The following is a 27045-nucleotide window of genomic DNA, read 5'->3' on the forward strand; positions in this document are numbered from 1 at the left end:
GTTTTCCGCGTATAGGTCTTTTACCACCTTGGTTAGGTTTATTCCTAAGTATCTTAATTTTTTTGGTGCGATGGAAAATGGGATTGCTTTTTTAGTCTCTCTTTCTGTAAGTTCACTGTTGGTGTATAGAAATGCCATAGATTTCTTGGCATTAATATTCTATCCTGCTACATTGCCGAATTCATTTATTAAGTCTGTTAGTTTTTTGATGGAGTCTTTTGGGTTTTTTATGTACAATATCATGTCATCTGCAAATAAGGACAGCTTTACTTCTTCTTTTCCAATTTGGATGCCTTTTATTTCTTCTTCTTGTCTAACTGCAGTGGCTAATACTTCCAGTACTGTCAAACAGGAGTGGTGAGAGTGGGCATCCCTGTCTTGTTCCTGTTCTTAGGGGAAATGGTTTTAGTTTTTGCCCATTGAGTATGATGTTAGCTGTGGGTTTATCATATATAGCTTTTATTATGTTGAGGTATGATCCTTCTATTCCCACCTTGTTGAGAGTTTTTATCAAGAAAAGGTGTTGGATTTTGTCAAATGCTTTTTCTGCATCAATTGATATGACTATGTGATTTTTATCTTTCAATTTGTTTATGTGACATATCACATTTATTGATTTGCGGATATTGTACCATCCTTGCATTCCTGGGATAAACCCTACTTGGTCTTGGTGTATGATCTTTCTGATGTACTGCTGGATCCGATTTGCTAGAATTTTGTTGAGGATTTTGGCATCTACATTCATGAGGGATATTGGCCTGTAATTCTCCTTCATTGTGTTGTCTTTATCTGGTTTTGGTATTAGGGTGATGCTGGCTTCATAGAAGGAGCTTGGAAGTGTTCCTTCCTCTTGAATTTGTTGGAATAGTCTGAGGAGGATAGGTTTTAGTTCTTCCTTGAATGTTTGGTAAAACTCTCCTGTGAAGCCGTCTGGCCCCGGGCTTTGTTTGCCGGAAGCTCTTTGATGACTGCTTCAATTTCTTCCATAGTTACTGGCATGTTGAGCTGTTTAGATTCTTCCTGATTGAGTTTTGGAAGGTTATATTTTTCTAGGAATATGTCCATTTCCTCCAGGTTGTCCAGTTTGTTGGAATAGAGTTGTTCGTAGTATTTTTTAACAATCCTTTGTATTTTGGCGGGATCTGTTGTTATTTCACCTCTTTCATTTCTGATCTTGTTTATTTGGGTCCTCTCTCTTTGCTTCTTGGTGAGCCTGGCTAGAGGTTCATCAATCTTGTTTATCCTTTCAAAGAACCAGCTCTTGGTTTTGTTGATCTTTTGTATTGTTTCTTTGGTCTCTATGTCGTTTATCTTTGCTCTGATCTTTATTATTTCCTTCCTTCTGCTTACACTGGGCTTTTCTTGTTGCTCTTTTTCTAACTCTTTGAGTTGTTGGGTTAGGTAATTTATTACCATTGTTTCTTGTTTTTTGCAGTAGGCTTGTAGAGCTATGAACTTCCCTCTCAAGACTGCTTTCACTGTGTCCCATAGATTTTTGGATTGTAGTGTTTTCATTGTCATTTGTTGCCATGATGTTTTTTATTTCTTCTTTGATCTCTCTGGTAACCCAGTCATGGTTTAATAGCATGCTGTTTAGTCTCCATGTGTTTGATTTCTTTGGGTTGTTTTTATTGCAGTTGATTTCCAGTTTTATGCCATTGTGGTCTGAGAAGATGCTTGATATGATTTCTATCTTCTTGAATTTGAAGAGACTTTGCCTATGTCCCAACATATGGTCTATCTTTGAAAATGACCCATGTGCACTTGAGAAGAATGTATATTCTGTGGCTTTGGGGTGAAATGTTCTGAAGATGTCAATTAATTCCATCTGGTCTAGTGAGTCATTTAGGATTGATGTTCCTTTGCTGATTTTTTGTTTAGAGGATTTGTCCAATGGTGATAGTGGGGTATTAAAGTCTCCTACTATGATTGTATTGCTGTCAATCTCTCCCTTGATAACCTCCAGGAGTTTTTTTTATGTATTTGGGTGCTCCTGTATTGGGTGCATATATGTTTACCAGAGTTATTTCTTCTTGTTGGATTGCTCCCTTTAGTATTATGAAGTGGCCTTCCTTATCTCTTGTTATGTCCTTTGCTTTGAGATCTAATTTGTCATATATAAGTATTGCTACCCCAGCTTTTTTTTTCAGTTCCATTTGCCTGGAAAACCTTTTTCCATCCCTTCACCCTCAGTCTGTGTGTGTCTTTTTTTCTGAGGTGGGTTTCTTGTAGACAGCAGATATATGGGTCGTGTTTTCTTATCCAATCCGTTACCCTATGTCTTTTGATTGGGGCATTTAATCCATTTACATTTAAAGTTATTATTGATAGGTACTTATTTGTCGCCATTCCTATTCTTTACCCCTGAGTTCCTTCTTCGCTTCCTATTTCTTTTTTTTTTTTTTTTTTACAGCAGACCCTTTAGCATTTCTTGCATTGCTGGTTTGGTGGTAATAAATTCCCTTAGTCCTTTTTTGTCTGTGAAGCTCCTGATTTCACCTTCAATTTTGATTGATAGCCTTGCTGGGTACAGTATTCTTGGATTCAGACCCTTCCTTTGCATGACTTTGTATATTTCATTCCATTCCCTTCTGGCCTGATGAGTTTCTGTTGAGAAATCAGTTGCTAGTCTGATGGGGTTTCCTTTGTATGTAACTTTCTGTCTCTCTCTTGCCGCTTTTAAGATTCTTACTTCGTCGTTGGTGTTTGCCAATTTAATTATAATGTGCCTTGGCGTCCGTCTTTTGGGGTTCATTTTGCTTGGGACTCTGTGAGCTTCTTGGATTTGTGTGGGTTTTTTCTTCCCTATATCAGGGAAATTTTCTGTCACTATTTCTTCAAAGAGGTTTTCTATTCCTTGCTCAGCTTCCTTTCCTTCTGGAACCCCTATTATGCGGATGTTGTTTTGTTTCGTGTTGTCCCAAAGTTCCCTTAGGCTCTCCTCCTGCCTTTTAATTTTTTTTTCTAGAAGTTGCTCTACTTGGGTATTTTTTCCCATCTTGTCTTCTAGCTCACTGATGCGGTCCTCTGCTTCTTCTAGTCTACTCTTGATGCTTTCTATTGAGTTCTTTACAGCAGCAATGTCATTTTTCATTTCTCTTGGTTCTTCTTCATTTCCTCTTGGTTCTTGCTCATATTGTCGAATTTGTCTTCCATTCTTTTCAGCCACCTTATGACCATTTCTCTGAATTCTTTTTCTGGAAGGTTGCTTGCCTCCATTTCGTTTACTTCCTTTTCTGGTGATGCCTGCTTTTCTTTCATATGCGGGCTGTTTCTTTGTCTCCCCATGGTCTCTCTTCTCTGGGTGGCTGGTTATGTAGTTCTCTCTCTCCTTATCCCAGGCGAAATCTGACCTTTCCGTGGTGGAGTGTAGAGCTCATCTGAACTCGTGTGTTTGCGCCAATTGGGGAGCGTTGTTCTGGGGCTCGCAGCTGTTCCGTGGGTGCCGCAGTTGTGGATTCTTAGGCTTCTGATAAGCTCCACTTTCTTTACTTGTAGTCTTTTTATTTTCATTTTTAAGATTTTTAAAATTTTTAGAGAGGGAAACATCGATGTGAGAGGAATTGGCTGCCTCCTTCACACCTCCCCACCAGGGATTGAGGCTCGCAACCCAGGCACGTGCCCTGACCTGGGATCAAACTGACAACCTTTCAGTGTACGAGACAATGCCCAACCAACTGAGCCACACCAGCCAGGGTTGTAGTCTTATGTAGGGAGCAGCTATAGGGTCAAGCCTTGGACTGACCTGTGGCAGGGCCACAAACAAGTCCCAGCTTGGAGGGCAGAGCCCTCTTAGCATAATTAAGCTTAACATTATAGCCCTCCCTAGTTCCTTCCTGGGTAGCTAATGGGCAATGGGAGGTGCAGCAAGTGCTGCAAAACAAGGTGAAATTCACAAGAACATTGTAAACATGTTGACCACTACCCTTGTTTTGAGCTGACTATAAAATAAAGCTTTGGCATGCAGGCTTTGTCTTTCTGTGTCCTCATCCAGGCACAGGAGATCCGCCAAGCCCCTCCTCAGGTTCACCCTTGGCTGTGCTGGCACGGCACAGTCTTATTTTTATTTAACTCACCTTCTAGGTAATTTTTATATAAATCTAAATCTAATATTTTTTAGTTTTCCCTTAAAAAAAATTGATTTCAGAGAGAGGAATGGAGAGGGAGAAGGAAGAGAGGGGAACATCGATGTGAAAGGGATTGGCTGCCTCCTACACAGCCCCAAATGGGGAATGAGCCTGAAACACAGGCATGTGCCCTGACTAGGAATCAAACCATGAACTCCTGGTTCATGGGTCACTGAGCCACACTGGCTGGGCATCTAATATTACTTAACTCACAAAAAAATAGGACACATTGGTTTGCAATAGTTAGTATACACAATGATATGAAGAAAAATATACTTTTTATTGTTGTTAATTTTCACCGAAGGATAATTTCCCATTTATTTTTAGAAAGAGTGGAAGAAAGGGGGAGAAACAAAGAGAGAGAAACATTGATGTGAGAGAGAGACTATCGACTGGTTGCCTCCCACACACGCCCTGACCAGGGCCGGGGATCAAGCCAACAACTGGGGTTATGTGCCTTTGACCAGAATCGACCCAGGACCCTTCAGTCCACAGCCGATGCTCTACCCACTGAACCAAACTGGCTAGATCTTCCAATGATTTTTAGAGAGAGTGGAAGGAAGAGAGGGAGGGAGGGGAAAGAGAGATGGACATGTGAGAGAGACACATCGACTGGTTGCTTCTGGAACGCACCCGACCTGGGCTGGGGATAGAAACTATAACCCAGCTATGTGCCTTTGACCAGGAATCAAGACCCTTCAGTTTGAGGTCAGGCGACTAACCACTGACGCACACCAGCCAGGATGAAAAATAGAGACTTTTTATATCAATTCCAATCCTGCAAGAAGAGTTAACAGTTTATCTTAAAAATTGTCACTCAAGTTTAATGTATTTTTATTGTCCAGTAAAAGTAATTTCACAATTAAAAATAAAATTTTAACTGCATTTAATTTGTTTTTTCCAGTAAAGATAAAGGACTGCTAGCTTCAAGTAAATGTGTAATTATGACAAACTGAAAGCCTAAATCAAGTACATAAATAGCATGTTAAAACATGAAAATTAATTGTCCTCTTACCTTTTCCTTTCTAAACTGATAAAATAAAATTAGAAAAAAATTGTAAATAAAACTGTTTTCTTATTGTAACTTGTGATTTATTATTTTATTTAACTGAAAATGTTTGATTTTAGTTAGTAATTTCTGTAAAGTGGTATTCCTTAAATAAGTTCCTAAAAATAACAATATTGAAGCCTTGAACATTACATTTAATATCATCTAAAAAAGTATGCTAAAATTGTCAGAATAAAAAAGATTACAATAAACACTTTAAGAAAAGTGAAATTATTCGTTATTCATTCTGTTCTATACTCTTTCCCCTCTACATCTTTAATACCAGTCACAAATTCTATTGTAAAGACTCACCTTTTCTAACCTAAATAGACTCAACATTTCACCTCTACACTTCACTTATAGAATTCAGTTCAGATGTCTCAACATCAAATTTAATAATTTATCAAAAAATTGTTTCAAGAATAAAATTTCTATTACTCTATAACAAAACAAAGCAGAACCTCTACTAGAACAAAAATGGGAAATAATATACCTGTGAATATATTCTTATACACCTGTATTCCTAATAGTATTATTTCATAGTATAATCACAGCAAGTATACAAATTTTCCTATTTTGTGTGTAAATATTCACTGAAATTTAACTGCATTTAAAATCATTATTAAACAAAAAAGTCAAATAGCTTTATTATATGTTAAATGGCAATTCAGAATTTTATTTATAGCCTCAAGTAGTAAAAACTAAACCTAAAATAAAGTGTATTTTCAATGAACAGCCTGAATGAATATGTACTCTTGAAAAGTAATTATATTAGTGAGAAGAAGAGAATCTATGAAAATATTTTAAATGCTAGGATTATATCATTATGCACAAACTCCAAGGACTTGAGTTCTGGTTGGAGAAAGAGAAAGTAAATCTTTCCTATATCCTGATTCAACCAGGATGAAAACTAGTCATATTGTAAGGGGAAAAAAGTATTTGCTCCTCAGAAGAAATGAAAATAATCTGTAAGAAAGACATGAAAATAATCTGTAAGAAAGATAAATGTCAGCCTTTTTAGTAGCAGGGAAAACTATTAGGGCTAAGTATACTCTAGAACCATCTCCTTCACAATGCTTCTAGTGACCTTTCCAAGATAAATTTTTAAAAACACAATAAATGATAATAGTATCAATTATTAGTGGGCAAAAACATTTTATTGCCTAAAACAAACCCAAGATTGAATGTAATACAGATCAGCAAATTTTTATTATTCAATATAATTAAAGTTGTAAAAAAATTAGCCTTTTTTCCTGTTTTCATATATTAGCACTCATTCTGAGGATTTCAAGACAATGTAGAATTTTAAAAACATTAATAATCCCTACTGTAACAAATAGTACATTCTGTAGTTCATTACTCTTACTCCTTCAGTTTTACTTTTTAAAAAAAATCCTCACCTGAGAATATGTTTATTGATTTTAGAGACGCGGCGGGGGGGGAGAGAAAGGGGGGGGGAGAAAGAGAAAGAGAGAGAGAGAGAGAGAGAGAGAGAGAGAGAGAGAGAGAGAGAGAGAGAGAGAGAGATTGGTTGCCTCTGTTATGTGCCCCAAAACTTAGGTATATACCCTGACCAGGAATTGAACCTGCAAACTTTTTGGTGTACAGGACAACTCTCAAACTGGGCCAGGCAATAAACATAGATTTTTAAATAAGATGAAAATAAAACATTTTTCATAATCTTAAAATCTAGGTGAAACAAATATTCTTGTGGCCCAATAACTTGTAAAATGTAACCAGGTCACTAGACCAACATACTAGTGTACAACTTTAACAATTCTAGCAGCAAAACACCTGGAATAGCAGTAAGTGTGTTCATTGGACTACAGAATAATTCCTATATAAGAAGTAATTTTTAAAAAGTATTCTATAGTTCAACTGCAGGCAAACATAAAAGATATCAAAGATCTTGTTTATCTCCACTTATTCCAGTGGAACCAGGTACAACTGGAACCTTACAAGTTTCAACAAAAACAGATTCAAAGGCAGCTTCCTGTTCATCCAAAGAATCAGCAGCTGTGGCTCCTTTAATTAGTGTTGTGTTGGTCAAAGGCTGTTGTTGCTTGGAAATTTTACTGGATTCCAGTGTTTTTCTACCTCTTCTTTTACCAAGGATTTTGACATAATTAGCAGGTATAAGTCCTGTTGTTTGACCATCAAGACTGGCCAGCAGCCAACCACGCACTCTGGGTTGCTGTTCTGATGAAAGAAAAGACAGCCTTGTAATTATAACATACTTTGGAGGTCCAACAGAAAAGTAATAGTAAAATATTAAGTAAAAGCTGTGTTACGTGCAGGAGGCAGCCAATCAATGATTCTCTCTTATTAATGATGTTTCTATCTTTCTAGTTCTCTCCCTTCCTCTCTGAAATCAATAAAAATATATTTAAAAGAAAAAAATACATATTAAAAAAAGACAACTTAGCCGAAACCGGTTTGGCTCAGTGGATAGAGCGTCGGCCTGCGGACTGAAGGGTCCCGGGTTCGATTCCGGTCAAGGGCATGTACCTTGGTTGCGGGCACATCCCCAGTGGGAGGTGTGCAGGAGGCAGCTGATCGATGTTTCTCTCTCATCGATGTTTCTAACTCTCTATCCCTCTCCCTTCCTCTCTGTAAAATATCAATAAAATATATTTAAAAAAAAAAATAAATAAATAAAAAAAGACAACTTATAAAGAAATCATTCTTTTGAAATTCAAAATAATAAGATGTGATTTTCACTAGATGGAAAACATGAATATAATTGCTAGAGCCGAGATTTTGTGTATGAGGGGATGTGGCAGAGGTTTAGCAAATTGGATCCAAAATTTTAAATTATTTACACACTAGAGGCCTGGTGCACAAATTCATGCATGAGTGGGGTCCCTTGGCCAGCAATTGGGGTGGGCCACTGGTGGTCTGTGAGGTCTGAAAGGTTGGTGACCGCTGGGCTAAAGCTCCCATTTAATAGACAGCATGGGAAACAGCCAAAGTGGTTCCAAAGTCAGATAAACCTAGGTTCATAGTCCAGCTCCACCACATCTTAGTTTTGTGATTCTAGACAATTTACTCAAAATTCTGAGGCTTAGTTTTCTCATGTCTAAAACAGGGACAAGGTAGTAATAGTTCGCACTTTACAGCATTATTATTATAAGGGTTAAGTAAAACATGTAAAATATAGTGCCTTGTACATAGTAAGTAGTATTCTATAAATGACAGAGGTTATTATTATTACCAGTATGTTTACCAACATGTGACTTGTAGCAAACCTGAATCCTCATAAACATACAAAGAATCTTTTTTTTGTAAATCAACAAAAATTCTGATTTTCATTACTGGAGATAGCTGAAGAAAAAAGCCACTTTGTCTAGACCTGTTAAAAACTGTTGGTGACCTGGTCCAAATATTTCATGACAGTAATTCCTAAAATATTTATGTTGAAGTTTCTGAAGTAAATACTATTCAAGTGAAAAAAAAAAAAAAAAAAAAAAAAAAAAAAAAAAAAAAAGCAGTAACAGCCCCAGCATTCAAAGGAGGAAAGGGATACTTAAATGATGCTAGATAATTTCTTTGGTTTGTTATATTTATTACATTTAGTGTTTACCTCATGTTTTTGTGTAGTGATTAAGAGTTTGGACTTCAAGCGTTTGGGTTTAGAAGAGATTATATAAACAAGCTCTTTCCTTATCTCAGTTAAATATTATTAGAACCACTATTTGGGCCATTTCTCCCCGACCACCCAGATTTGAAAGTTCAAAATAGACACGAAAAGTGAACTCCTAGTAATTACTTCTGAGTTAACTAACAATCACCAGTATTTTGTTGCAGTTTTAATACATTTACAAATTCTAAAAATTCACAGATAATTTCAATTTATTCATGTTTTGTTACCTTTGAGAGCTAAGTTGAGCATATCACCAGCACGGAAAGAAATTTCTTCTTCAGATAGGGCAGCAAAATCATATTCTGCTCTAGCAACTACATGGTCATCCTCACCACTTGCCCAGTTGGTGTTGTCTACAAACCAAATTAAGAATGAAAATTGGGTTAGTAAAACTTACAAGAAAGATGAAGATATTTTACTGGCTCTGGTTTGCAAGTTACATAAATTTGTCAAGAAAAGCCACCCCTTAAATTCTATAATTAACATGATGTAAAGTCAACAGTATGTTCACTAGGATATCTATTATGAGCTTTTTCCTTTTCTTAAGCTCAAAATTCTAGCTCCCTTACTTTAGGCCAAGGGTTAGCAAACTTTTTCTATAAAAGGCAAGACAGTAAGTAAATATTTTAGACTTTGTAGGTAATGAGGCAAATTGAAGATATTGTACTTATTTAACGAAAGAAAAACTTTTCCATAAATTTTTTGACAAAACTCAAAATTTAATAAAAATTGAGTTCTTGCCCTCACTGGTTTGGCTCAGTGGATAGAGAGTCGGCCTGTGGACTGAAAGGTCCCAGGTTCGATTCCGGTCAAGGGCATGTACCTTGGTAGTGGGCACATCCCCAGTAGGGGGTGTGTAGGAGGCAGCAGATGGATGTTTCTCTCTCATCGATGTTTCTAACTCTCTCTCCCTCTCCCTTCCTCTCTGTAAAAAATAAAATATATTTTTTAAAAAAAATTGAGTTCTTTTTTTATAATATAGGTCTTCTACTGAGAAGACTGGGATTTTGGGGGTGGGATAATATTTTGGGGTTTAACTGTAGTGTTTTCTATCATCACATCATATCATATGCAAATGTTCATCTGTTAATGCTCATATATAAAAACATTTGAGGTATTTCATATTTGAAAATATTTTTTCATACAGACAGGTACTGACAAATCCTGATATTAATTCACTGAACTTGTGGTTTTAATTGAGTATATCCATCTATAAGTAGACAAATAGAGAATTCTGTACATTCTTCTTTTGTATTAATGTATGTCATGTCATTACATTAGAGACTAATTCACTTCCAAATGAAAATCATTTAGGTGGAGACTTCTCAAGTGCATAGTTCAACAGACTTTGAAATATGGAAATTTCCTTTTCACTTGCATGGAGATCCCAAAACACTGTATTCTTCCCTCCTTCATCTCTTGCTATTCATACTTTGCTTCTTTCCCACTGGCTTCCTTGCTTTTCACATGACACGCCAGGCACACTACCACTTACATACCTTTGTTATTCCCTATGACTCAAACAGCTGCAGGTCTTAGTCTCTTACCTCAAGGGAAGATTCCCTGACTGGTGTAGCACTGTAACCCCACTTCCTAACCCTGGGTCTGCAACACTCTTATTTTTCTTCCTATGGCACTATCGCTCTTTTACAGGTGACCCTTGAACAATGCAGGGGGTTATGAGTGCTGACTCCCGTGCAGTCCAAAGTCCATGTATATCTTTGACTCTATAGTCTGTCCCTTGTATCTGTGGACTTGACTAACAATAAATGAAAAGCAGTATTTTTCATCAATGGTTGGGAATGTGAAAATACTGTTTTTGATCCATGGCTGGTTGAATCCATGGATTTGAGTCCCAAAGATACAAAGGGCTGATTGTACTTATTGGGAAAAAAAAAAAATCAGCATATAAGTGGATCCCGAAATTCAAACACTTGAGACAGACCAATCTCTTTAGAACATTGTTTACACGTATAAGTCTGCTTAAAAAAACCACACACAAAAAAACACATCCTTTCCTTACTAAATGAAGATTAAGAGCAGGGATCCTCAAACTACGGCCTGTGGGCCACATGCGGCCCGCTGAGGACATTTATCCAGCCCACCGGGTGCCGCTGCCTGTCCTGCTTAGCAGCTGACTCGTCCCGGGCCCACAGTGCGCATAGGAATTTGTTCATAGTTGTTTTTTTAAACTACAGTCCGGCCTTCCAACGGTCTGAGGGACAGTGAACTAGCCCCCTATTTAAAAAGTTTGAGGACCCCTGATTAAGAGCATCCATTATTAGCCTTCAACCTTATTATCCTTTTGTTCTATGCTACTAGAGGCCTGGTGCACGAAAATTCATGCACTCGGGGGGGGGGGGGGAGGGGGGCGGGGGAGGTCCCTCAGTCCAGCCTGTGCCCTCTCGCAGTCCGGGACCCCTCATGGGATGTCCACCTGCCAGCTTGGGCTGCTCCCCGGGGGATCGGGCCTATGCTGGCAGTCAGACATCCCTCTGGCAGCCCAGGAGGAGGCAGGAGAAGCTACTGCCACTGCCGCAGCACTTGACCCAGTGATCCCACTTCTAGGAATATATCCTAAGAAACCTGAAGCACCAATTAGAAAGGCTTGTGGCTTAGCGGAGCTCCCCCTGTGGGAGCACACTGAACACTAGGGGGCAGCTCCTGTGTTGAGCGTCTGCCCCGGGTGGTCAGTGCCTGTCATAGCGACTGGTCATTCCGCCATTAGGGTCAATTTGCATATTACCCTTTTATTATATAGGATAGGTCAGCTGCTGAATATCATATTCCCTGCCTATGTACTTTTGTTCAAGCTGTTTCATCTGCTTGACAGTCTCTTTTTTTTATTGTTCAAAGTATTACATGTTCCTCTTTCCCCCAATTGACCACCTCCAACCTGCCCCTGCCCCCCATCCCAGGCCTTCAGCACCCTATTGTCTATGTCCATGGGTTATGCATATATGCATACAAGGTCTTTGATTACCTCCCACCCACTCACCCTCCCCTGCCTGCCTTCACTGAGATTCCACACTCTGTTCCATCTCTCTGGATCCACTGTTCATCAGTTTATTTTGTTCCTTAGATTCCACATGAGTGCAATCATGTGATACTTGTCTTTCTCTGACTTATTTCATTTAACATGATATTCTCCAGGTCCCTCCTGATGTCTCAAAGGGTAAGATATTCTTCTTTTTTACCGCTGCATAGGATTCCATGGTATAAATGTACCACAGCTTTTTTATTCATTCATCTACTGATGGGCACTTGGGCTGTTTCCAGATCTTAGCTATGGTAAATTGTGCTGCTATGAATATAGGGATGCATACACTCTTTCTAATTGGTGCTTCGGGTTTCTTAGGATATATTCCTAGAAGTGGGATCACTGGGTCAAATGGCAGATTCATATTTAATTTCTTGAAGAAACTCCATACTGTTTTCCATGATGGTTGCACCAGTCTGCTTTCCCACCAGCAGTGTACTAGGGTTCCCTTTTCGCCACATCCTTGCCAGCACTTGTCATTTGTTGATTTGTTGATGGTAGCCATTCTGACAGGTGTGAGGTGATACCTCATTGATGTTTAATTTGCATCTCTCTGATGATCAGTGGGTTTGAGCATTTTTTCATGTATCTTGGCCATCTGTATGTCCTCTTTGGAGAAGTGTCTGTTTAGGTTCTTTGCCCATTTTTAAATTGGATTGTTTGTGTTCCTTTTGTTAAGTTGTATGAGTTCCTTATGTATTTTGGGTATTAACCCTTTGTCAGATGTACCATTGCCAAATATGTTCTCCCCTACAGTGGGCTCCCTTGTTGTTTTGTTGATGGTTTCTTTTGCTGTGCAGAAGCTTTTTATTTTTATGTAGTCCCATTTGTTTATTTTCTCCCTAGTTTCCTTTGCCTTAGGAGATGTATCTGTAAACAGACTGCTACAAGAGATGTCTAAGATTTTGCTGCCTATAGTTTCTTCTAGAATTTTTATGGTTTCATGACTTAAGTCTTTTACCCATTTTGAGTATGATGTAAGTTGGTGGTCTAGTTTCATTTTTTTGCATGTATCTGTCCAATTTTCTCAGCACTATTTATTGAAGAGACTGTTGACTCCAATGCATGCTCTTGCCTCCTTTGTCAAATATTAATTGAGCATAATGGCTTGGGTCGATTTCTGGGTTCTCTGTTGTGTTCCATGGATCTATGTGCCTTTCAGTCTGTTTTTCCCTACCTAACTGATGAAATGTTACCTGTCTTTCAAAAATCTAACTTAAATGCTACTTCTTGGATACTAATAGCTGCCCCCAAAAAACTAGCTTTGCTTTTCTAAATTGAGATAGCATTCGGTACCAGTGGGTGGAGAAGGAACTTAACAAACAGGCCTGGTTTTGTTTCTAGTCCTATTTTATTAAAGATGTGACCTTGGGCAAGTGACTTCTTTGAACTTTAGTTTTGTCCCTTGTAAAATGAAGGTAATTCCCATCTCTTAGGGTTACTGTAAAAATTAAGTGAGATAAAATACAAAATACTTAGTAGTGTCTTTCATATAAAAAAGGCTCAATAAACCCTATCTTTCCCCAATTGTCCTATTCCTTACCACTCTTTCTGTCTCATCACAGTTACCTGTATATGTACCTTACTCATCTCCCTGCCAATTAACTTTTAGAAAAAAGGGAATTATGTTCTATGTATACCCCATAGCATCAAATTCAGTACCTTGTAAATAGTAGTTAGGTAATGTATACTCTTATTCTGAATGAACAATGAATGAATCAACAAGCCTGTTTTTGCTATGTATTTCTTTTCCAGTTCTGAACTAAAAATATAACTGATCAAAAATATTAAATACAAATAAATATAAAGAATGTTAATGTAACAAATCTATTCTTGAAATCTGAGATTGTTATGTGGTTTCAGAACCTATTCTCTTACTCTTACCTGTTATTTCATCACTGTGGGTAGATAGCAGTTTCCAGATTAGGTAAGGACCACCAAGGATAACAGCAAAGAACAAGAATATTGGCCAAGATTTTGCTGAGTTAGCTGCTCTGTCATCAGCACCAAGGCAAGCCACAGTTCTTTCACTTTCTGTCCATAGGTCCTCATTCTCGGAGCCTCTTCTTAAACCTATCATGTGCTGTAACCGTCTGTAAAGATACCTTATAGTCCTAACTAATGCAAAAGCTGAAAAAACCTTTGTGAAGTGTATTTTTAATCGGGAAAAATGATTCGCTACATCCAATACAGCCCTAAAACTGTTATACACAGCTGAAAAGGTAGCATCCATCATCATACTGACAGAGGCAAATGCATGTACAATACTTTCGATGGACTGAAATGCACCTCTGCTGCTTTCTTCAGCTTGCTGAACAAATCTACTAGGCGGAAGATCATCTACACGGAGGCGGTTATAGTTTAACCCATTATATCCATAACTATAAGGGCTATAGCTTCCATAAAACGAATTTCCATAGGCACCATATCCTGAAGAAAATGAACTGTAAGCAGGTCTGAAAGTGTTCACACTGCTACTTCCTGTCTGGTGTGATGGCCTTGGAAGAATAGGTGGGGGCACTCTGGTAAGTGCTGGTTGTCCAGGTCTTGTCAATAAAGTAGGACCCAAATCAGCAGATCTAAAACAAACAAAATTCAAAATAGTAACTTAAACACAATAGGTTCAATTTAAATGAACTATTAAACACCTCCGATATCTAGTGTTATGAGATTCTACTGAAGATATGTTAAGAGTAAGGAATAGCCCTAACTGGTTTGGCTCAATGGATAGAGCGTCGGCCTGCGGATTGAAAGGTCCCAGGTTCGATTCCGGTCAAGGGCATGTACCTTGTTTGCGGGCACATCTTCAGTAAGAGGTGTGCAAGAGGCAGCTGATCAATGTTTCTCTCTCATTGATGTTTCTAGCTCTCTATCCCTCTCCCTCTCCCTTCTTCTCTGTAAAAAATCAATAAGATATATTTTAAAAAATGTTATCAAAATTTAAAAAAAGGAATAGTCTCTAATATCCAGTTGCTTAGAATCTGTGTTAAGACAAAATGTGTAAGATAAAATAGCTGAATAACTCTATTTTCTTGTTCACTTATGCTGCCATTATTTGTACTATCTTCAATCTGTACTTTCTTTTTAAGACGCTTGTCCATTTTCTCAGGGTTGGTTGCTAGATATTGTCCATACTTGTACCTAAATGACAGTATCATAATTACTACAGTTTTATAATAGATTTAAAAGTCCAATAAAACAAGTCCTCCCACAATGTTCTTCATCTTCAAGAGTGTCTTGGATCACCCTGGCTGGTATGGCTCAGTTGGTTGGAGTATTGTCCCAGGCACTGAAGGGTGGAGGGTTCAATCCCTGGTCGGGGTATGTATGGGAGGCAACCAATCAAGTTTCTCTCTCACATCTATCTATGTTTCTTTCTGAAAAACATACCCTCGGGTGAGGATTAAAAAAAATAAAAAGAGTGTGTCTTGGCTATTTAATCCCTTAAATTTCCATGTATACTTTAGAATCAGAACTTGGAAGTTCTGTATCCCACTTCCCCCACCCCAAACCATACTGAGATTCTGTTTGGGATTACATTGAATCTACAGGTTAATTTGAGGTCATCAATGTCTTTATAATATTAAGAGTTTCAACCCACTAATACAATATATGTTCCATTTATTTAGCTTTTTTAAAATATTTTTAAAAATATTTTTATTGATTTCAGAGGAAGGAAGAGGGGAGAGAGAGATAGAAGCATCAATGATGAGAATCATTGATTGGCTGCCTCCTGCAAGCCCCCTACTGAGGATCCAGCCCACAACCTGGGCATGTGCCCTGACTGGAATCGAACCCAGGACCCTTCATTCCTTAGGCCAACGCTCTATCTACTGAGCCAAACCACCCACAGCTATTTAGGTCTTTTAAATATTTTTCTCAAAAGTGGTTTTTAAAAATTGTGGACTCTAAGTAATGTTTTATAGCTTATTATATGGAGGTCTTCCTTTAGGTTTATTCCTATTTATTTTTTGGTACATGATGTCTTTCTAAAATTTCACTTGGTTACTGTTATGCAGAAATAACTGATTTAAAAAATAATGGTCCTTGTATCCAGCAACCTTGTTTTGGATTCTTCTCTTGGATTTTCTAGATTCTTAAGATTTGCAGTTATAGTGTATATGAATATTGATAGGCTTATTACTTCTTTTTCAATTCTTACAGTTTTGCTTATTAAGGTTTTGCATCTAGAACATGCAGTATAATCTTGACTAGTGAAAATAACATTCCTGATCCTTGTCTCATTCCTGATCTCAAAGGAAAGTTTTCAACAGGTCACCATTATGTATTATGTTTGCTGTAGGTTTGTTGTAAATTTAAGTTTCTTTTCTATTTGTTTGTTAAAAGTTTTTACCACTAATAAACATTGAACTTTATCGAATAATTTCTCAGCATCTATCAAGATGATTATGACTTTTCTCCTTTATTCTCTTAACTAGAGGCCCGGTGCACGGGATTCGTGCACTGGTGGGGGGCATGGCCTGTGGGGATTGGCCCGCTGTGGGAGCACTGCTCATCCTGGTCAACTGAGTGGCTGCAGCAGGAGAAACCGCTCATCCAGGTCAGCTGACCGGATGTGGACCTGCCCTCTGAGCAGCTGCTCCCGCTGCAGAGAGCAGCTGCTCATCCCAGTCAGCCGAGCAGTGTTCCCACTGTGGGTGCACACTGACCACCAGGGGGCAGCTCCTGCGTTGAGCGTCTGACTCCTAGAGGTTAGTGCGCATCTTAGCAACTGGTCGACCGGTCATTCTGGTTGTTCCACTGTTTGATCGCTGGGCTTTTATTATATAGGATACCAGAGGCCCGGTGCATGAAAATTGTGCACTTGGCGGAAAGGGGGGGGGCCTTCAGCCCGGCCTGCGCCCTCTCACAGTCTAGGAGCCCTTGGGGGATGTCCGACTGACGGCTTAGGCCCACTCCCCATCAGTTGGACAGCCTTAGTGCTACCGCGGAGGCGGGAGAGGCTCCTGCCACCACCGCTGCACTCGCCAGCCATGAGCCTGGCTTCTGGCTGAGCGGCGCTCCCCTTGAGGGAGTGCACTGACCACTAGGAGGCAGCTCCTGTGTTGAGCGTCTGCCCCCTGGTTGTCAGTGTGCGTCATAGTGACCAGTCGTTAGGCCATTCAGTCGATTTGCACATTAGCCTTTTATTATATAGGATGATGAAATACATTAATTCTCAAATGTTAAAGCCAACCTACATTCCTGAAGTAAAACTAAATAGCCATGATATACTCCTGACTTGTTTTGCCAGTATTTTGTTGAAGATATTTTTCTATCTACTTTCATAAGAGAATGCCCTAATTTGTTTTTATTGTCTTTATCAAGTTTGGGTATCAAGGTTAAATTGGTCTCTTATAAAGAATTGAGAAGGCCGAAACCGGTTTGGCTCAGTGGATAGAGCGTCAGCCTGCGGACTGAAAGGTCCCGGGTTCGATTCCGGTCAAGGGCATGTACCTTGGTTGCGGGCACATCCTCAGTGGGAGGTGTGCAGGAGGCAGCTGATCGATGTTTCTAGCTCTCTATCCCTCTCCCTTCCTCTCTGTGAAATATCAATAAAATATATTTAAAAAAAAAAAGAATTGAGAAGTATTTCCTTTTGTTCTATAAAGTTTGTATATTATTTCTTCTTTAAAAATTTGTAAAATTTACCAGAGGGGCCTGCCTAGAATTCTCTTAGTAATAAGGATTTTAATTATGAATTCTATTTCTTTAGTAGTATGCTACTTAAAGTATGTTCTGTGGACCAGTGCTAGTTTATGAACCATTTGTATCAATCTATTAAATTACAGAAAATGAGGTTAAGTGTTTAAGTAATTTGACACTATGATATTTTTACTGTATTTTACAAATGTACTGGCATTACACAAATATTTTGAGAAGCACTGCTTTAATAAGCGTGTTCCCCAAAAAGTGTTCCCCAAAAACACTTTAACAGCTGATAGCTCAATTTTGAAAATGAAATGTATTTTAATAAACACGGCTTTTATAATTATTTAAAGTGTGTGTATATGTTTTTTGGGATACCCTAGAGTTACAGGACTGTTCATTTTTTTTCTATTTGTGTAAATTATACCTTACTTCATCCCCTAAATCTCTTCCCTTCCTTTCTGTATATTCTGTCCTTTTGTCACTTTGTGCTTCATTCTGGATATTTCCTTCCCCAATCATCCTGTAACCACTGCTATTCAAAAGGCCAATCTACCAGACAAGGAGCTTGCACCATAATGTAAATCAACACATCCCCTCTTCACAGATAAAGTTTTGTTATCAGGAAAATACCAGTTTAACAAAATAGTGTGCTCAGTGTCAATTTTTTTAAACAAAAATTAAATTAAGGTTCACAGGTTGCATTTGGTTGTACAAATCTTATACATGATGCCCACAACCACAGTGATTATCTTGCAACTATGAGGCAAGAAAAAAAAAAACAAAAAATCTAAGGAACAGAATGGAAATACAGAACTTGGGGAATTCCACTTCACATAATGGCATTTTAGGTAATCAGACTAAACCTTACACTGAAAACAACTAGAAAAGCTAGAAAAAGTATAAAATTGTCTGTTTAATGCATGAGAGAACAAGGCACTGAGGAATTATGGAGCCAAAACCTAGAGAGACCATTTTGAGATATTTCTCAAGGGGCAAGGGCCAATTCTGGAAGAGATGCCTGATAGGATAAGAAGCTGAGCAGTGGTTTTAATAGATTCCTGGGGCTAATGTAACCCCCCACCCTTTAAACTGGGACCTTAAAGGGCCATATGCCAGCTAGGAGAAAGGGTAAGAAGGTTTACGGAAATAGGACTAGTCCTTGGAGGAACTAAAACCACAGTTTGAAATAAGCTCAATTCTTGATTGGATTCAAATGATCCCAAATTGCTAGTGGCCCCAGGTGCCTGTCAAAAGTAAAACTCACCAGAGGAAGATATCATCTTAGGCTACAAATCGTTTTTTTTTAAAAAACATATTTTATTGATTTTTTACAGAGAGGAAGGGAGAGGGATAGAGAGTTAGAAACATTGATGAGAGAGAAACATCAATCAGCTCCCTCCTGCACACCCCCTACTGGGGATGTGCCTGCAACCACGGTACATGCCCTTGACCAGAATCGAACCCGGGACCCTTGAGTCCACAGGCCGACGCTCTATCCACTGAGCCAAACCGGTTAGGGAGGCCACAAATTGTTTTAAATTGTCTATATACAATGTCCAGCTTTCATTAAAAAATAATTAGGCCTATATAATGTCAAAATTACATGTTTTTAAAAAAGAGCAACATCAGGCAATACAGAGATCTACAGGGGATACTGCTAATGGAGTTATTAGGCAGAGACTTGAAACAACTATGACCAATATATTCAAGGTAAAAAGAAAAGACTGAGATTTTTTTTCAGCAGAAAATAAATCTATTAAGCTAAACCAAATGGAAATTCTAAAACCAAAAGAAAGAAAGAAATAAAAAACCCACACTCACAAATACCTGAAACCATGAATTTATTGACTGGCTTAATACCAGATTAGACACTCTGAAAGAAAAAAATCAGTAGACTGGAAGAGAGTTCAGAAGAAAATACTCAAAATGAAGCATGAAAAACAAAGGAATACAGACAAAAAGAGTGTAAGATAGGGTGTAGAGTGAAATATAGAGCATATATGTAACTGGAGTCAAAGGAGTGAAAAGATGATGGGCAGAAGCAATATTTAAAGAGATAATGGCTGAGACTTTTCTGAAATTAATGAAAGACATCACATTAGTTCAAGTATCTCTATGAATCCCACCCAAAATAACACAAAGAAAATCACAGTGAAGCTCACCAAAGTTTAACTGCTGAGAACCAAAAACAAAGAGAAAATCTTGAAAACAGTCAGAGAAACTTCCTTTAGGAGTAAGAATAAGACAGAGATAGCCAAAACTGTTAGAAAGGTGATGGGCGGGGGGGCGAGGGTGGGGAGTTAGACAGGAAAAATGTAGATTCCTTGATGACAATGCTGAATAGATCTTTATACTTCTTAACTAAACAATAAATGTCTTTATAGTCCAAAGCACAGTATGCCCGATGTTACTTATAGCAGAAACTATTCCTGATACAACGTTTAATATGAGTTCCAGAAGAAAGGATGAGAAAGAAAAGTGCTCAAATAATATATAAAGATATAACTGGTAAGAATTTTCCTGAATTAAAGAAAGATATGTATCCTCAGAATGAACACTGTAGCTACTGAGTAGGAGGAAAAGAAAATAGAAAGGTATATATGTATGTCTTACATACTCACACCCTGATAGAGCTTAACAAAGCTGCAGAGGACCAAGGTTATCAGGTAAAACCTTAAAGGCTACTAAGGAAAAGACAGTATACCTATAAATAAATAGAAATTAGACTCAACAGAAAAAATTCTGTAAGTTAGACAACTTTGATACAAAACCAGAAAAGTATGATAGTACAAAGAAATAAAATTGTAGGTCAACTTCAACTAGGAACATACATGCGAAGATCTTAAAATATCAGAACAGAATTCAGCATTGTATTTTACAAAATAATCACAATTAAGCATAGTTCACCCAGAAATGCAAAGATAGTCAACATTAGAAAGTTAACTGATACAATTTCCACATGACGTTCTCAACAGATGCATTAAAGTTGTTCATAAAATTCAATACTTCTTCATAATAAAAACCTGAGCATGGTAGAGAGATAGTTCATTAGGAAAGCTATCAAAACAAAGAGCAGCCCAGCCTGTGTGGCTCAGTTGGTTGAGCATAGTTCCATGCACCAGGTCTCCTGTTCCAGGTCAGGGCACATGCCTGGGCTATGGGCTCCATTCATCCCTACTAATAAAGTCTGCTCACCATTTCACCCTCGTACAGTATAGGCCAACATCTGAGATGTCCCATTTACACAGAACTTCCAAATCATCTCTCAGTGCCCTCTCTCCTTTTAATGTTTTTTTTTTCTTAAAGAGAGAGAGAGGAAGGGAGAGGGAGAGATAGAAACATCTATGATCAGAGAGAAATCACTGATTGGTTGCTTCCTGCACGCCCTCTACTGGGGATGGAGCCCACAACCCAAAAAGCAAATGTTATACTTAATTGTGAGACTTGAGAAATATTCCAATGAAAGTCAGATCAATACAAGAATGTTGGCTAGGCTTATTTGTAAATGATAAGATTGTCAAAATGAAACATAAGAAAATTAAAACCAAATAATAAGAATAAATTAAGTCTGAATTATGCTGGATATCTTTATTTTACAAAACAAAAAAGGATAGAGCCTGGCCGGCATGACTCAGTGATTGAGTATTGACCTATGAACCAGGAAGTCATGGTTTAATTCTCAGTCAGGGTACATGCCCGGGTTGCAGGCTCGATCCCCAGTGTAGGGCACACAGGAGGCAGCAGATCAATGATTCTCTCTCATCATTGATGTTTCTATCTCTCTCCCTCTCCCTTCCTCTCTGAAATCAATAAAAATGTATTTTAAAAAATAAAAATGAGAAAGGACTCTATGGAGACAATACAAAATATTTAAGACAAAGTCAAAATTCTCACCAACTGTACTTGATACAATATTCACAGATGGACTTACTTGATCATTAAAATAAAAGTTCCAATAAAATATAAAGTTCAAATAAAAATCCCAATAAGTCTTTCAATAAAGGCTAATTGTAATAAAGACAAATTTTAAAGAATAGCAATGTGTGAAGGCTCTTGACATACCAAATATCAAAACTTATTATAAAGACAGTGTGATGCTAGCATAAGAATAGACAGACTAACAGAATATATCAGAAAGTACCTCAAACAGAACCACACATTTAGGAAAACTTGATATGACATAGATAGCATTATAAACTAATATGGAGATGAATAAATAGTACTGGGACAACTAGTTATCCACATGGAAAGAAATTAGATTCCCTATTTCACATTGATTTTGTACAACAAACTCAGTATCAGGTGGATTAGACATACATGTGAAAAAAAGAACATTTAAAAGGAAAATTTTCCTGATTTGAAGAGAAAGGATTTCTTAACCAAGATACAAAAAGCACAAAGAATATGAACATTTTGGCTATATTAAAATTAAAAGTACCTGTAAAACATAAATGAACATGAATATAAAGAAAATAAGCCATAGACTAAAAGATATTAAAAACAAAGAAAACAGGATTAGTATGAACAATAAATTACTACTACAAATTGATAAGCAAACATAAAGCCAAAAGAAAATGAACAGAAAAAACTCAAATAGTTAATAAGTTTTCAAAAAAAATGCTCTATCTTAACTACTAATCAGAGAAGTGTAAAGATGAAATAGCATTTCACAGCCATTAGACTGGCAAATATAGTACTAAAAAAATAACATCATTGAGAGGGACAAAATTTTGCTACCCAAAATAAGCCCTTTGGGATATTGATTTTAAGCTGGTAATTAAGGACAAAAGACAGAAAGAAACCTTTCCCTAATTGGCTAAAAAAGAATTTTGATAGAGGATCTGCTCCAGAGAGATATCATCATAGATAGAGTTTAATATAAACTACTGTGTATGACAGCCACGAAGGAACCTAGCAAGACCCATTTATTCAAACTCCTCTCAGTATCCTATTGTTAAAGATGGCCCAGCAAACATTTATTTACCAAACATTTGCTTTTCGATCTCCATGTGAATTGCTTTCCTGCCCTATAAAGTCCCAAACCACACTCCCCACCACTTCTCCTTAGTCCAAAATGGCATATAAACTGCTCAATGTTTCTTTGGGTCTCACATTCATATGGCACCCCTACATGTACACCTGTAATAAATTTTGTACATTTTCTGCTATTAATGTCTCTGTTAATTGGATCATTAGCCCAGCTAGAAGAACTTAAAAAGGTCAGAAGGAAGTTATTTTTTTACACCCCCACAGTATCAAGTGCTGGAAAGAATGTAGAAAAACAGAATACCTTGCTAGTGAAAAGTAAAAACTAATATATAACCACTTTGGGGAATAACTTGGCAATAGTACTTGAAGGTAAACACCCTTCCAAGCAATTCCACTTACAGTAACACATTAGAAAACCTGTTGCAAATGTGGAAAAGGAGAAAGGCACAAGAATGTTCATTGCAGCAGTTTTTAATATGTACCAACTAATACTTTAAAATCTACAACAGAGCAAATAAAGTTTGTTTTTATATAACAGACTATCCTACAGCGACTAAAATGAGCTACAGTATATATATGAACAAGATAAACTCAAAATAAATAATATCTATACTAATAAAAGGGTAATATGCTAATTAGACCGGGAGACCTTCCTGACATCTGTCCGGACAAAGCCATGGTGGTGGGGCTGAGGCAGAGGCAAGTTAGGGGCAATCAGGCTGGCAGGGGGGGCAGTTGGGGGTGAGCAGGCTGGTGGGGTGGCAGTTGGGGGTGATCAGGATAGCAGGGGGGGGCAGTTGGGGGCGATCAGGCCAGCATGCAGAGTGGTTAGTGGCAATCAGGCAGGCAGGCAGGTGAGTGGTTAGGAGCCAGCGGTCCTGGATTGCAAGAGGGATGTCCGACTGCAGTCAGACAACCCCCGAGAGGTCTCAGATTGGAGAGGGTTCCGTCCAGACAGAGGGACACTCCCTCCCCCGCCCCGTGCACGAATTTTGTGCACTGGGCCACTAATTTATATATAACTAGAGGCCCGGTGCACAAAATTCGTGCACGGGGGGGGGGTGTCCCTCAGCCCAGTCTGCACCCTCTCCAATCTAGGACCCTCTCACAATCCAGGACTGCTGGCTCCCAACTGCTTGCCTGCCTGCCTTCCTGATTGCCCCTAACTGCTTCTGCCTGCCAGCCTGATCACCCCCTAACCACTCCCCTGCCAGCCTAATTGATGCCTAACTGCTCCCCTGCCAGCCTGTTTGCCCCTAACTGCCCTCCCCTGCAGGCATGGTCACCCCTAACTGCTCTCCCCTGCAGGCCTGACCCCCCTAACTGCCCTCCCCTGCAGGCCTGGTCCCCCCCCCAACTGCTCTCCCCTGCAGGCCTGGGCCCCCCCCAACTGCCCTTCCCTGCAGGCCCTGTCGCCCCCAACTTCCCTCCTCTGCCAGCCTGGTCACCCCTAACTGCCCTCCCTGCTGGCCTGATCGCCCACAACTGTCCTCCCTTGCAGGCCTGGTCCCTCCCAACTGCCCTCCCCGGCTGGCCATCTTGTGTCCACATGGGGGCAGGATCTTTGACCACATGTGGCAGCAATCTTGTGTGTTGGAGTGATGGTCAATCTGCATATTACTCTTTTATCAGATAGGATAGAGGCTTGGTGCATGGGTGGGGGCCAGCTGGTTTGCTCTGAAGGGTGTCCCGGATCAGGGTGGGGGTTCCCTTGGGCATGGGGCGGCTTGGGCGAGGGGCCTGTGGTGGTTTGCAGGCCGGCCACGCCCCCCAGCGACCCAAGCAGAGGCCCTGGTATCTGGGATTTATTTATCTTCTACAATTGAAACTTTGTAGCCTTAAGCAGAGGCCAAGACAGGCCAGGGCTGCAGAAGCTTGGCTTCCTCCATTGCCGGGGGCAACCCTAGCTTCCTGCTCTCTCCAGCTCTGTGGCTGCTGACATTTTTGTTGGGATTTATTTATCTTCTATAATTGAAACTTTGTAGCCTTGAGTGGAGGCCTGGGCCCTCCAGGGTGTGTGGAAAGCTTGGCTTCCTCCATCACCGGGGAAACCCAAGCCTCCCTCCTGCTTGCTCTGTGGCTGCAGCCATCTTGGTTGAGGTTAATTTGCATACTTGCTCTTGATTGGCTTGTGGGTGTAGTGGAGTGATGGTTGATTTGCATATTACTCTTTTATTGGATAGGATACTAGAGGCCTGGTGCACCAATTTCTGCACCAGTGGGGTCCCTCAGCCTGGCCTGCGGGATTGGGCCAAAATCGACTCTCCGACATCCCCCAAGGGGTCCCAGATTGCGAGAGGGTGCAGGCCAGGCCGAGGGACCTCACTGATGCACAATCAGGGCCAGGGAGGAATGCAGGAGGTTGGCCAACTGGGGAGGGACCGCGGGAGGGCTCCAGGGCATGTCCCGCCCATCTCGCTCAGTCCCGATCAGCCGGACCCCAACAGCAAACTAACCTACTGGTCGGAGCATCTGCCCTCTGGTGGTCAGTGCACGTCATAGCGAATGGTTGAGTGGCCTTAGCATATCATTACGCTTTGATTGGTTGAATGGCTGACGGGACACTTAGCATATTAGACTTTTATTATATAGGTTTAACTGGAAACACATTTTGCAAAATGATAGTTTGAAAAATATATATACACACAAAGCTAAGTAGTGAAATATAAGATAAAGTATAAAAGCTATTGGGTACACTAAACACCAAATAGGGTAAGTAGTTACTGCAGGAAACAGAATGGGAGGGTTTATCTGTTTCTCCAATTTTAATTTTTTTTAGAACCCGAGGCAAATCTGGCAAAATATTATTTTTTAAAGCTGGGAGTGAATGCATACACACGTATTCACTATCTTACTCTCCACAAGTCTCTACATATTTAAAATAATTCACAATGAAAAAAGAGTGGGAAATGGTTAATTTTATATAAACAGAACTTTAACAGATGCAAGAATAAAACCTCTCTGTTCCAAAGAACAGTCCAAATTTTTAGTAAGTCAAATTACTCATTAAAAAGGTAGTAGAAAGTGTCACCCCAGCTTAACAGCATAATTAAAGCTTATTACTTATTAAGTATCTATCATTAAGTAGCTGTTGCGTTCAAGCATCATGCCGTTTAAATAAATTATTACAAGAGTTTAAGCATAGGAGAAATACTTTCCAATATGTTGGGGATTTTTATGTATTAGGTTATGTGACATTCCAGTTTCATCATCGGAAGTAGGATGTCCAAATCCACAAACAGAAGGCTGTGAAACTCTCTCTTATACTATTTTAACCTTTTTTTGAGTTGTAAACCCATTCAATACTTATTAAAAAAAAAAAAACAACACACAACAAAAACCACAGGCCTTAGAAAAACCACACACTGTTTTGCGCACAAAGGCCATCCATAGGCCTTAGATTTAGAACTCCGGCTTTAAAGTCGCTTCTCCAAATCTCTGCACGACACACGGCACAGTGATTCTGGAAAACAACGCCAAGTGTGTAACAGGCTGAGGTCCCAGTTGCGTAAAAGGGACCTTTTGGGCTTCCTCCAATTACCCGAGAGGCTGTTCAAAGCTTTAGAGAGACTTTGCTCCCCTTCCAGCCGGGGCTGGGCAAACGTCACGCTTACCCGCTACAGTTCAAAAGTCTACCGCTTTAAAGGGGGTCCAGCGGTGGCGTCAAGGTGTTCCGCAACCAGAAAGGGGCAGGAAGCCTCCCCCTTTATTCCAAGCCCGTGACCCTGGAGAACGTCATGCCAACAGTCAACGGGTCAGAAACTGCGGTCAGATTACAAAGCTGCCCCAGTATCCCCTCCCCGACCCCACTTCAAGGCTTGGGGCTGGGGGAGAGGGGGAGGGGAACCTCGCCCCCACAACGGCCCCAACCGCCTCCGGACAAGGCCCCGCTCCGGCCCACTAAACTCTCGGCCTGAAGTATCCCACACTCACTGGAAAGCGGGACCGGGTCCTGGCCCTGGCCCGGCCCCCGGAATCCGGCGGGTCTCCCAGGGCTTCGGGGGAGGCGGCGGCTGAGACGCCATCTCCTCCGCCTGCGCAGCGTTCCGAGGCGACTGAGCGCTGAGACTCCGGCCCCGGCGCACCCACAGCTCGCGCACCAGGCACGATGAGCAGAGCGCCGAGCCCTCCACCCCGCCCACTCGTGCGGCCAGCACGTGGCGTGTGGGGCTTTGCTAGCTGGAGCAGGAGGATAGGAGGATGCCACTAACCCATGAGAGAGAGAGAGAGAGGCTCTCTTTTTATTTGCCAAAGAAAGAATTTCCAAACCTCCTAAAGTCAAAGGCTCATCGACATTTCTGGCAGCGGCTACAATGTCTTAAATGTCGGAGTCCCTCGGAAGCTTCTCTGAGACTAATCCCGCTCAGGTGTGGACTTTTGTCCCACGCACACCTCCACTCGCGGGAGAGGCGGGGGTGTGTGTGGCGGCAGTCCAGGCAGTTTTACTGATTTTTCTGCAAACAAGCAAGGGATAGCGCATTCAGTCCTCCCGAGAGGGGGCTGGTACTTTCGTTCTGAAGCTCTCGTTTCCTCGGGGAACAGAATT

The 27045-nt window shown here is 39.9% G+C and overlaps 1 protein-coding gene across 1 annotated transcript; it reads right to left on the minus strand.

Annotated features, from left to right (window-relative positions):
• Positions 1 to 4874: 4874 nt before the first annotated feature.
• Positions 4875 to 26853, minus strand: PEX13 (peroxisomal biogenesis factor 13). Its single transcript, XM_080686059.1, has 4 exons — positions 26433 to 26853; positions 13743 to 14437; positions 9046 to 9171; positions 4875 to 7374 (listed from the first exon to the last, which is right to left on the minus strand). The coding sequence occupies exons 1-4, from the start codon at positions 26522 to 26524 to the stop codon at positions 7076 to 7078; spliced, it is 1212 nt and encodes a 403-aa protein (XP_080542185.1). The 5' UTR covers positions 26525 to 26853; the 3' UTR covers positions 4875 to 7075.
• Positions 26854 to 27045: the final 192 nt, after the last annotated feature.

Source organism: Plecotus auritus (genome assembly GCF_963455305.1).
Source record: "Plecotus auritus genome assembly, chromosome: 8".
NCBI classification, from domain to species: domain Eukaryota; kingdom Metazoa; phylum Chordata; class Mammalia; order Chiroptera; family Vespertilionidae; genus Plecotus; species Plecotus auritus.

Bases quoted from the DNA above. Each gene is read 5' to 3' on its own strand.
- PEX13 (XM_080686059.1), bottom strand. From the start codon at position 26,524: ATGGCGTCTCAGCCGCCGCCTCCCCCGAAGCCCTGGGAGACCCGCCGG. The intron at 9,172-13,742 runs GTAAGAGTAAGA...TTTGGTTTGTAG, and splicing joins CCACAGTGATGAAATAACAG to ACAACACCAACTGGGCAAGT. The intron at 7,375-9,045 runs GTAACAAAACAT...TTCTTTCATCAG, and splicing joins GCTCAACTTAGCTCTCAAAG to AACAGCAACCCAGAGTGCGT.